Source organism: Mytilus edulis, chromosome 4 (assembly GCF_963676685.1).
Source record: "Mytilus edulis chromosome 4, xbMytEdul2.2, whole genome shotgun sequence".
In the NCBI taxonomy this organism is placed as follows: Eukaryota; Metazoa; Mollusca; class Bivalvia; order Mytilida; family Mytilidae; genus Mytilus; species Mytilus edulis.
In genome coordinates, this window is record NC_092347.1 from 26,723,297 (window position 1) to 26,735,485 (window position 12,189).

General features: G+C 31.3%; 1 protein-coding gene across 4 annotated transcripts in view; it reads right to left on the minus strand.

The window, feature by feature from the left end:
• The window catches only part of LOC139519314 (triacylglycerol hydrolase DDHD2-like), a 36,448-nt gene that overhangs the window by 16,658 nt on the left and 7,601 nt on the right, over window positions 1-12,189 (minus strand). For all 4 annotated transcript variants that reach the window (XM_071311304.1, XM_071311303.1, XM_071311302.1 and 1 more), the window contains 5 exons: window positions 8,360-8,423; window positions 5,440-5,529; window positions 4,921-5,062; window positions 4,344-4,446; window positions 3,963-4,068 (listed from right to left, as the gene is read on the minus strand). In XM_071311304.1, the coding sequence (XP_071167405.1) occupies window positions 3,963-4,068; window positions 4,344-4,446; window positions 4,921-5,062; window positions 5,440-5,529; window positions 8,360-8,423 (505 nt within the window). The remainder of the gene's footprint in view (window positions 1-3,962; window positions 4,069-4,343; window positions 4,447-4,920; window positions 5,063-5,439; window positions 5,530-8,359; window positions 8,424-12,189) is intronic.

The window sequence follows — 12,189 nt, forward strand, 5'->3', positions numbered from 1 at the left end:
TTTCATGCAATGACCCTGAAGACCAAGATTTCTGTTAAGCTTTAATCTGCTTAAAGACCAAACAGCCTATTGTTTATGCGCATCAGCTAACGCAACTTGGTAGTGACATAAAAGCTCTGTGACGTTGTTTCTAGCCATGAAAAAACATCAAATTATAACGTCCTATTTCGCGTTTTTCCCAGATTCCAAAATGGTGTACGCTACGTAGGTACGCTACGTCTCCCAAGAAAAGAGGAACTATTAAGCGTCACGCTACTTTAATCACAAATGGACACATAAGAAACTACACTATATTTAACCTTAGTTATAATAAAAAATAATAAAATATAAATTTTGATCTCTACTTTTTGCATTTGCGCCGTTCTGCATTTCATTTTTTTATTCTTTCACATGCGTAGATTTTGTCTTATATTTGCATCGATCTGCATTTCATTTTTTTCTTTTTTTTGTCTTTCGTTTGCGCCGATTGTGTACAGGTTAGGTAAAAGGTTTTTTATGCCCGATTTATGGGCATTATGTTTTATGGTCTGTGCGTCCGTTAGTTCGTCCGTCTGTCCCGCTTCAGGTTAAAGTTTTTGGTTACAGTTTTTGGTCAAGGTAGTTTTTGACGAAATTGAAGTCCTATCAACTTAAAACTTAGTAAACATGTTCCTTATGCAATGATCCTTCTAATTTTAGTATTAATTAAAAAAAATAATAAAAAAATTGAGTATTCACAAGGTTAGACCGATAATCAATTATTTCTAAAAGTTTTGACATACTGGCAACATGTGCATGTAACTGATGTCTGGATGATTCTCGTAAAATAATGTCCGATCTTGCAATGAAGTTAAAGTTTATTTACACTGCTTATTTGACAAAATCTTATAGTAAAAATACAAGAGTGCACACGCTGAAATGTCTCGCCTTCTATACTAATCATTGATATTATGTTGATAGTCCTAAGTATAAAGCTAAGCTTTAATACAACTGTCACATAAACTTAACATTAACCAAGATAACTAAACAAAGACCAATGAACCTTGAAAATGAGGTCAAGGTCAGATGAACCATGCCAGGCAGACATGTACAGCTAACAATGCTTCTATACAACATATATAGTTGACCTATTACTTATAGTTTAAGAAAAATAGACCAAAACACAGAAACTTAACACTGTGCAATGAACCGTGAAAATGAGGTCACGGTCAAATAAAACCTGCGCGACTGACATAAAGATCATGAAATATTTCCATACACCAAATATAGATGACCTACGACATATAGTATTAGATAAAAAGACCAAAACTCAAAAACTTAACTTTGACCACTGAACCATGAAAATGAGGTCAAGGTCACATGACATCTGCCCGCTAGATAGGTACACCTTACAATCATTCCATACAACAAATATAGTAGACCTATTGCATATAGTATGAGAAAAACAGACCAAAACACAAAAATTTAACTATAACCACTGAACCATGAAAATGAGGTCAAGGTCAGATGACACCTGCCAGTTGGACATGTACACCTTACAGTCCTTCTATACACCGAATATACTAGCCCTATTGCTTGTAGTATCTGAGATATGGACTTGACCACCAAAACTTAACCTTGTTCACTGATCCATGAAATGAGGTTGAGGTCAAGTGAAAACTGTCTGACAGACATGAGGACCTTTCAAGGTACGCACATATCAAATATAGTTATCCTATTACTTATGATAAGAGAGAATTCAACATTACAAAAAATCTTAACTTTTTTTTTCGAGTGGTCACTGAACCATGAAAATGAGGTCAAGGACATTGGACATGTGACTGACGGAAACTTCGTAACATGAGGTATCTATATACAAAGTATGAAGCATCCAGGTCTTCCACCTTCTAAAATATAAAGCTTTTAAGAAGTTAGCTAACACCGCCGCCGCCGCCGTAGCCGCTGCCGCCGCCGCCGGATCACTATCCCTATGTCGAGCTTTCTGCAACAAAAGTTGCAGGCTCGACAAAAATGATGACAAAGGGTCATTTTTGTTTGTCATCATTCATATTGTATTAAGGAGAAATGATAAACATGTTGTCTAATCTCACTGAAGCTTACAGCTAATTTTCCTAATGTATGTAGATCAACACTTTGGTTTGCCTGTTTGTATATTTTGTATAATTATTATATTTTGATAACGTCCAATTCAATTAAATGGCATATATACAGGTTTACATACCTATATATAAAGATGTCAATTACAGAGCTTGCGTAAACATTTATACAAACAAAGCAAGGAAGCCAACCAACGTTTTACCCTACATGCAGTAGGAAATTAGCTGTAAGGCAAAAAATATTAATAAAACTACTACTCAGCGAATTTGAATTAAAATCAAAATTTTCGGTGTTTAAAACTAAGTTGTTGTAAATTTAACTTTTGACAAAAACAATTGCTCCAAAAATAATATCTTACATAAAATCGCTCCCTTTCATTTAGCTACAACTGTGACCGGAAAGATTGAAAACAAATTTCGATTTTCAATACCGGCAACAACCTTGTCTTTGTTTTAATTTCCAAAATGAGCAATTTAGATTTATTATGTTTTATCCTGTTGGAGAAATCTTACATTTGTACTTTGTAGTTTTCAACGGAAAATTATTTCTAAATTAATTTTTGAATCTAAAACTTTTTGTATTTTATATTTAATGTCTCGTTTATTGAAAACACATGAGGTAGTAATAAAAGGATTGTATTTTAAGATAAGTGTATAACGTTTTAGAATCAAAACTTTCAGTCATTTATTACACATATAATTTTAATTTCCTTATATCTTAAATATTCTAAAATAATGAATTCACAAACTCGATGCAATAGTTTCTAAACGTTTGTCTTAGTCGGGAAAAATAATGGTATAAAGAACTCCATCCATGCTTTTGTATGTCCGTCTTTCAACAGTACCGAATGAGTTCGTTACGGCAAACTTCGCGAAAAAGAAACAAGCACATCTAGTCTGGTACATTCAAATACTCTGTAAGTTAACCAGTGTCATCTTTCATTTCTATTTTTATTTTCAATAATTTTGCTTATGTGGGACAGAGGACAAAACAGACTTTCAATACAAAAGCAGCGTGAAAGGTTATTTCAAACAATTTTCCATTCCGGCGGATGTTGTTTCTGAAGGTTTATATTGTGCAACAACAACATCATAAAGATTTAAAACTGATACATGTTTAATATCTAGTATTACTGGATAATAAAGTAGGTAAAAATAGTTGTTATTCTTTGAAATTTAAATGTGGGTTTCAAACGTCCAATTTGAGATTTCTTTTTTTCAAATAGTGCGCCAGCAAGGAAAGTTTGTACTATGACGTCAGATGAAATGTTCTGAAGAAAGACAACTCTTTTCTTCAAAACGAACGAGAAAAAAACATGAAAATTACTCATAACTTTTTTGAAAGGTCGGTGACATACACCTTTTTTTGCTTTATTGCGAAGAGTGCATATGGCACTTTCCTTCTTTAAATTTTTATGAAGAAATCACTGGTAGATATTTTTTAATACTGGAAACCTTTTTCAGTTTTACGTTTAATTTTTGGCGGGAATGAAATAAATCATATTTTTTAAAGATCAAATCAATATGAACCTTAAACTCTTGAACCTGTATTTAAAAGATACAAATCTACTGTTTAACGTGAAACAAGAATTATGCTTGTAGGTTTGATATAAAGCATTTTTTTTTTAGAGTTTAGATAACAAGCAAATATTATGTTAATATTCGGGAAAACACGAAACTGAGGTTGCTTTAGTGACAAAACTAAGTTGGTGACCCCCATTTTTTTTCATCATATTTTGTTCCTCAAATCATGAAATATCTTCGCACAAAATTTAAAGAAAAAATCACTAGTAGAAATGAATAGGCTGTTTGGTCTTTAATCAATGTCTTCAATAGACACTACTGGTAACCCAGGGAAACTGAAATAATTGCTTAGCTTAAACATACCTAAACTATGCCCTGCAACTGACACTGCTCCCTGAAAGCTGGGATTTCTGTTACAAAACAGCTGATATAATCTGTTCATCTCTGTACCAACTGTGTCTGCTATACACTACAGTCAAAATAAAAATTGCAGAACTTCCAATCATTTTTTATTGTATCATTATTATTATTTAGACAACAAAATATAGTTTTATCATAAAAGGGATTTCTTCCTCTGTTTTATTGTTACTTGAGACTCCATGGTGGAATCTCATCATTATTTATATTAAGTTGAGCTCAAACAGACCACAGCTATTAAACAAATTTAAATTGAATAATCATGATTACAGTACATTGATTTTATTTAAAGTATGGTACATCTAAAACTTTGATTAAATGAAATACCTGTGCATAAACTGGACTAGTATAAAACAAGATGTCCATCAAAGTGTCATTAACAAAGTTTCGAAGCTTCTGAGTGCTTGGTAAAGTGATAGCCTTCAGCCGTCTGTAAAAACATATTCAAAATAATGTCAAATATGGATGATAAACAATGGAATTTCTTAAATTTTGTCTAATGCAAGGTGTTGAAAATACATACATGTACTAACATTGGTAGAATATTGAAATTGTAATTTCATCAACATATGATAAAAAGCTTAAACTTTGATCTAACAGACAACTAATGTGTATTATAAAAGATTTTCTTTAATTTATAAACTACATGTGTAATTATGATCCAAATATCCCTGCTTGCAGCAAACAAGATACCCAATGGTGTATATCTCTCGTGAAATTTTTAATCAAAAGATGGTAACTTTGTCAAAAGAAAATATTTATACTTTCAACTGTTCACAATCTATTAGAGCAACAAAAAAAGTGCAGGCAATTAACAACAAGCACTTACTCAGTCATAAAATAGTATGTAAATAGGAACATAATGAAACTTTATTTTTTATTTATCAAAATACGATATACATACTGATCTACACCAGTGGCATCTCCATGTAACACAGAATGCCAAAGAACAGGAAGGAATTCAACTCTGCCTATTCTGTTCTCATCCTTATACTTCCTAAAATGGCTGTTCTGTAGTTCTAGTGATATTGAACGGAAGTCATCAACTGAAATGAAATATAACACAGATGAATGCATTTGATTGTATAACAGATTCCATTCAATAGCCTGTCAGTATACCAAATGAAAAAAGAGAAAATCTCTAGAATAAGTACTACGACTTTTGAATGCCAAAATTGCAACATAATTTAGACATTGTGAAAATGATTTAAATACTCCTTGAAATAATGACTCATGTCTTAATAATTAAATCATATTTCACGCTTTGAACAATTAAATGTATATTTTTTTCAGATAGCAAATTTTAGTAATCTTTATTTTCTTTATCCAATTAAGCAAAATATTCATTAATTTTAGCACTTGAAAACTAATATCACTACAGCCTCAAATGTTCTTACAAATGATAAATTAATATGTGACCTACCACATTCCACAATATTTCTAAATTTAACATCACAGAATTTTCCTATACCATGTACAACAAATACCACATGGTCTACCTGAGATGGTTCTCCTGAAAAATAAAGGTTTCATAACTGTTAAATATCTAAAACAATGTGTTACTTATTTCCTTTTTAATACTGACTGTTTTTACTCACAAGCCTATGGTCATTTGATGGAAAGTCTCTTGTTTGTGGGTTCTAGAAAATAAGGTCCACAACTTGTCTCAGCATAATAGAATATACTACATGTTATAACCAGGTGCTCTGCAGGGCGCAGCTTTATACGACCGCAGAGGTCGAACCCTGAACAGTTGGGGCAAGTATGGACAAAACATTCTAGCGTGATACAGCTCTGAATTTGGATTGTGATCAAATTTTTGACATTACATGGGTTTTTTTTACACAAAACAAATGTCAAGATTTTACAAATTTTACAATTAAAGATTTCTTCTTCAAACTTTTTAAATCTAAAATTAAATAGTTGACACAGCATAGGTTTCTGACACAGAATGAATGTGGTCTAATGAACATAAAAGTTTGTTTTTGCCTTTTAGCAATTCACTATGCTGTTGAATATTAATCCTCTCAAAAAAATGTTTGAAGACATTTTCTTTTTATTTATGAAATCTGAAATGAGAAAAATTTATATAAAACAATAAAAAAAACTTCATCAGCAACATTTTATATTGGCAAATTTCCAATGAAGTTATTTACATAAAGTTATTGGCAAATAAAAATAGAAAATGGCATCATAGTCATGTCTGGCAAATGTCCAACATACATTATCTAAAAACATTTTAGATAAGATAAGGAAATAAGATGTAAAAAAACTGCTTGTTATCACTGAATGGTAAAGATTATTTTAATTTATCAGTTGGTAGTAAAAAGTGAATATACATTGTATATTGTATATAACAAAGATTTAAGTTGATTCTGGACAAAGAAAGATAACTCCAATTAAAAAAAAATCTTGCTATTGCACAATATTTTGCAATTAGATATTTCTTGCTTACTATTTTGGACAAAGAAAGATAACTCTAATTAAAAAAAAATTTGCTATTTCACAATATTGTGCAATTAGATATTTCTTGCCATTGCGCAATACTGTGCAATTGAAAAGACTTGCTATTGCACAATACTTAATATAATAATTTTAGATCCTGATTTGGACCAACTTTGAAAACTGGGCCCATAATAAAAAATCTAAGTACATTTTTGGATTCAGCATATCAAAGAACCCCAAGGTTTCAATTTTTGTTAAAATCAGACTAAGTTTAATTTTGGACCCTTTGGACTTTAGTGTAGACCAATTTGAAAACAGGACCTAAAATGAAGAATCTACATACACAGTTAGATTTGGTATATCAAAGAACCCCATTTATTCAATTTTTGATGAAATCAAACAAAGTTTAATTTTGGACCCCGATTTGGACCAACTTGAAAACTGGGCCAATAATCAAGAATCTAAGTACATTTTTAGATTCAGCATATCAAAGAACCTAACTGATTAATTTTTTGTCAAAATCAAACTAAGTTTAATTTTGGACCCTTTGGACCTTAATGTAGACCAATTTGAAAACGGGACCAAAAGTTAAGAATCTACATACACAGTCATGACAGTTAGATTCGGCATATCAAAGAACCCCAATTATTCAATTTTGATGAAATCAAACAAAGTTTAATTTTGGACCCTTTGGGCCCCTTATTCTGTTGGGACCAAAACTCCCAAAATCAATACCAACCTTCCTTTTATGGTCATAAACCTTGTGTTTAAATTTCATAGATTTCTATTTACTTATACTAACGTTATGGTGCGAAAACCAAGAAAAATGCTTATTTGGGTCCCTTTTTGGCCCCTAATTCCTAAACTGTTTGGACCTAAACTCCCAAAATCAATACCAACCTTCCTTTTGTAGTCATTAACATTGTGTTTAAATTTTATTGATTTCTATTTACTTAAACTAAAGTTATTGTGCGAAAACCAAGAATAATGCTTATTTGGGCCCTTTTTTGGCCCCTAATTCGTAAACTGTTGAAACCAAAACTCCCAAAATCAATCCCAACCGTTCTTTTGTGGTCATAAACCTTGTGTCAAAATTTCATAGATTTCTATTAACTTAAACTAAAGTTATAGTGCGAAAACCAAGAAAATGCTTATTTGGGCCCTTTTTGGCCCCTAATTCCTAAAATGTTGGGACCAAAACTCCCAAAATCAATACCAACCTTCCTTTTGTGGTCATAAACCTTGTGTTAAAATTTCATAGATTTCCATTCACTTTTACTAAAGTTAGAGTGCAAAAACTAAAAGTATTCGGACAACGACGACGACGACGCAGACGACGACGCCAACGTGATAGCAATATACGACGAAAAAATTTTCAAATTTTGCGGTCGTATAAAAACTAAGGGATTAAAAGGCATCCAAAAATTTCCAAATTACTTTCAATTTATTTTTTTGTTGGTTTTACTCCTTTGTTTTTTTTCTCCACCATATTGGTAGGTCAACATGGTCATCAGACATAAGGTTTCCAGTAGACCTATAAGCTAGATGATGGAGGCGAAGTTAAATTCAAGATTTTTTTAATTGTGTATGAAAGCAAATACACACTAGTCAATAGGTGTTGCAAACTGAGTGGAAAAGTCAACACTACAAAGAGCCAGATGAGCAAAAATGGTGTTTCTTTCATCACTTGATTAATGTATTTGTACAGTACGACTAATTAAATAAACAGTGGCTGATCAAAAATTTCATTAAAGGGGGCCCAGTGACTGCCTAAGAGGGGGCTTGCTCCAGTCGTGCTTCAGTGATTCCTTATATAAACAACCAAATTTTTTTACACAAAAGGGGGGCCTGCTCCCCCCTTAAATCTGTCTCTAATAAACAAAATGTAAATTCCATACCATCTTCAATTGTTGCAAAATCTTCTACACCTCTTTTAACCACTCTTGGTCTCATTCCTTCTCCCTACAGAAAAGAGAGACAATTATAGAAATCTTTATCTTGTGACCAGAAAACAGATGTTTCTACTTTACCTTCTTGGTAATGTTTTTAAATAAATTTAGAACATATGCATGTGCCTGTCTGAAGTCAGAAACCTTGTTAGTAGAATGTAATATCTTATATATTTTACTTGTTTAGAGAATAAGATGAAGATGGCACAAATTTAATTATATTAGTTTATTTTTTTCATAAATATCTTTATAATAATTTGAGTTTGGAATATTCGAAACTTGTAATTTATATTCTGATACAGTAGTGCTACGTGTATCTGTATGCAATAATTTCCGATATACATAAATTAATCTTTCCATATTTGTCCAATGTTCAACACTAATAATTATATATAGTCAATATCTTATGACTGGACAATTTTTTGGTACATTTATTTAATTTCATCCGAATTGTAAAGGAGTAGGTCCGGTAAGGGATGATTTTGGCCTCAAATTTCAGGTTCATCTAACGAAAGATTGTGGACACTTTTTAAACACTTAAGTGTCTATTTCAATTGATTCAATTAGTGTATGTGAAAGACTTTAACTGATTTAGTCATTAAAAACTCTCCGATTCAAGCTTAAATATGAAAAATCTATCAAATATGCAAAAAAACGTCACTTTTCAGATGGTTTTTGTCAAAAATGAAAGTGGTCGCATCCGTGTTCATCCTCAACCTTTATATATGTTAGGGGTCATCCATAATTGTCAACCATTTTCCAAAGTGTACAAAACGTACACTTTTTCAGACCCCCCACCCTCCCTCAAAAAGTGTACATCAACCATTTTCAGATTTCAAGAGAAGAATCAGTCATTCTTAATAAAAAGAAGATCCTGTCTATTATATTTTAGTTTAATATAGAACTTTGCATTGAAAAAAAAACTAAAACATATCTGACTGTTTTATTTGATGACATCTATCTGTGATGCTTGTGTTTTGTCAGAATAAAGAGTACAAAGATTAGTGCTTCCCCTATCACACAGTGGAAATGGTAACTCCAATAAAAAAAGGGCACCTACTCACCTAGAGCATGCAAAAGATTAACAAAAGGGCACATAAATTATGCTAAGAATCAAAGAAAGGGAAATGCATGGTTTTTTTTGCATTGGTTAAGTATCATGAGTATGGACTGACAGTTGTTGATGGAATCAGAGCTCAAGACAGCAATCAATAAAAGTGTAATGTTTTAAAACATTTTGAGTTTTTAAATTTCCCGCCTGTATTTCTATTTAAATGGTCCCTGTAAATATGCCATTCATGGCACTATTATCCTTTATGTATATATACTGTAACGTGTAACTTTATTGGATATTTTCTAAGTTAAGGTTAAACTTCATATGGAGGTGCTCCTAATTGAAGGAGGCTTTTACTAAGAAAAATAAGTTTACTTCCGGTTTACTGGTTTTTACTATTTTGGAATGCATTACAAGGAAATTAATCGAAGGACCAGTTTAAAATCTTTTCACAAAATGACGTCTTGTCAAAATCAAAACATTCAACGAATTTAGTGTTTCGATCAATTTTGTTTATTAAACAGAGGAAAACAATATCGATCAATAATAAAGCAGGTGAAATTGAAAATCGGGGTACTGAGAAATGCTTGCAAACTTTTTGTTTAAATAATTTTACTAGTTCACATTTTTGAAAGATTTAGTTTTCATATGATTTGATCTTTTAATCGTTCAATCCCGATTGAGTAGAATTATGATATCGAAATAAATATCATCAAGCGAAAATAATAAAGAAGAAATAAGAAGAGAAACACATCCAAGCCAATTCTCGATTTTATAAATCGACTTTCTCTAGGGAAACGATATAAATTTCAGAAATAAAATAAAAAGCGTACGGTAAAAATGTTGATTTTTTAACCCCCTCCCCCCAAGTGTACGTTTTGTACACTTTGGAAAATGGTTGACAATTATAGATGACCCCGTATGTATTATCATCAAATGAAACTTACATTTCAATATTATGAATGAACACGAATGCGGCCACTTTCATTAAAGACGGAAACTGTCTAAAATTTAACTAAAATTGTGAAGATTTCAGTAATTTAGCATGACTTAATGATGCTAGTACCCGATATATGCGCATTGGTCCTCAATGCTCTTCAACTTCATACTTTATTTGGCCTTTTTAACTTTTTTGGAATTCGAGCGTCACTGATGAGTCTTTTGTAGACGAAACGCGCGTCTGGCGTATATACTAAATTTAGTCCTGGTATATATGATGAGTTTATTGTATTGTCAAAAACAGCCCATATTTATGTAGCAGAAGCATTCTACTTTCCAGTAAATAGCTAAAAGATTACATTTTAACAATTTTGTAAAACTGCTATATTTTGGGGCCAAAAAGGGGTCTTACTGAACCTACTCCTTTAATATAATATTATCATTTTGTCATCATTGTAAAAAAACATGGTATCATCATAACAAAGGAATGCAATGGTTTCATACAATAAAAAAAAAAGAAAATCTTTAACCTGTTTAATATGCAATCATGTAACAATTGTCTTTACAATTTCTAAAAGTATTATGAAGTGCTTCAGTTTAAAAATCACTTTTGACAGGAAAATTGTTATTTTACCTAAAAAGTCATTATCAAATCATATGTTAAAATCAACCTGAATCTTCTTTAATTAACTTTAAAGTTGACAAAACTGTATTAAATGAACTAACATATGTTTTCTGTATACAATATTTCCCATGTAATCATGCTAAAAGTCATTATCTTCTGTACATATATATTTGTATTGACCCATGCAGTTTAGTAAGTTTCACATGAAAGGGGGAAAAAAAAGAGAAAGTAAGATTTTAAATATGAGAATGTAATTTAAGAAAAAATTCCAAAGTCTTTTAAGTTTGGATTAAAACTTTCAAACAAATATAAAGCACTACTTTAACATCAAATCAAAATTTAAAATATCAAAATAATTAAAATATTTTACAAAGAGACATGGAAGGCACTTTTTTCACCCCATTCCCTATATTATATACAAATAATAGTTTTGTTTTTATACTAACAAATTAACAATTCCTACAAACTCCAAGGAAAGATGCACCCACATACAACTGATTAATTTTAGTGCCTCCCATGCTCTTACCACCATTAATTTATTTTTGGAACAGCCCAACTATATCCAAGATATACACTGACAAATTAAAGTGCATAAATATGTTTTGAGTTGTTATGCAAAATCATGTTAATAGTTTAATACCACACATGCTTCATATATAACTAGTTATATTTTGTCTATATTAGACTCATTCCTTGGACAAACACATTAATCAAAAAGAGAAAGTACATTTATTTTCATTCAAATCAAATTCAACATTTTTTAAGAAGTTTTCAATGCTGTCAAAGAACAGCATGCTATCACAATGTTACCATGGGCAATGATCTCATCTCACTAAAATAATTGTTTGTGCTCCTAATGAAATAGTCTATAATTATAGATTATCATTGGTCATCTGAAAGAGTTTGACCCAATACAGCATAAGTGAGAAAAACAATCGAGTTTAGATGACCAATGATAATTTGTTAACTGCTGTTTTGCCTATGACGACATTAAAATTTACATTGACAATGGCATGTATGCCTTTAGTTTTTAGCGATAACTTTTCATATCACTCGACTGTGCTGAGAGCCTGAGAATGGAAATTATCAGTCCGTAAGATCAAAAGAAAATTTCGTAAAATAGCGATAATATCATTTCTACTACATGTATTGTGTATCATA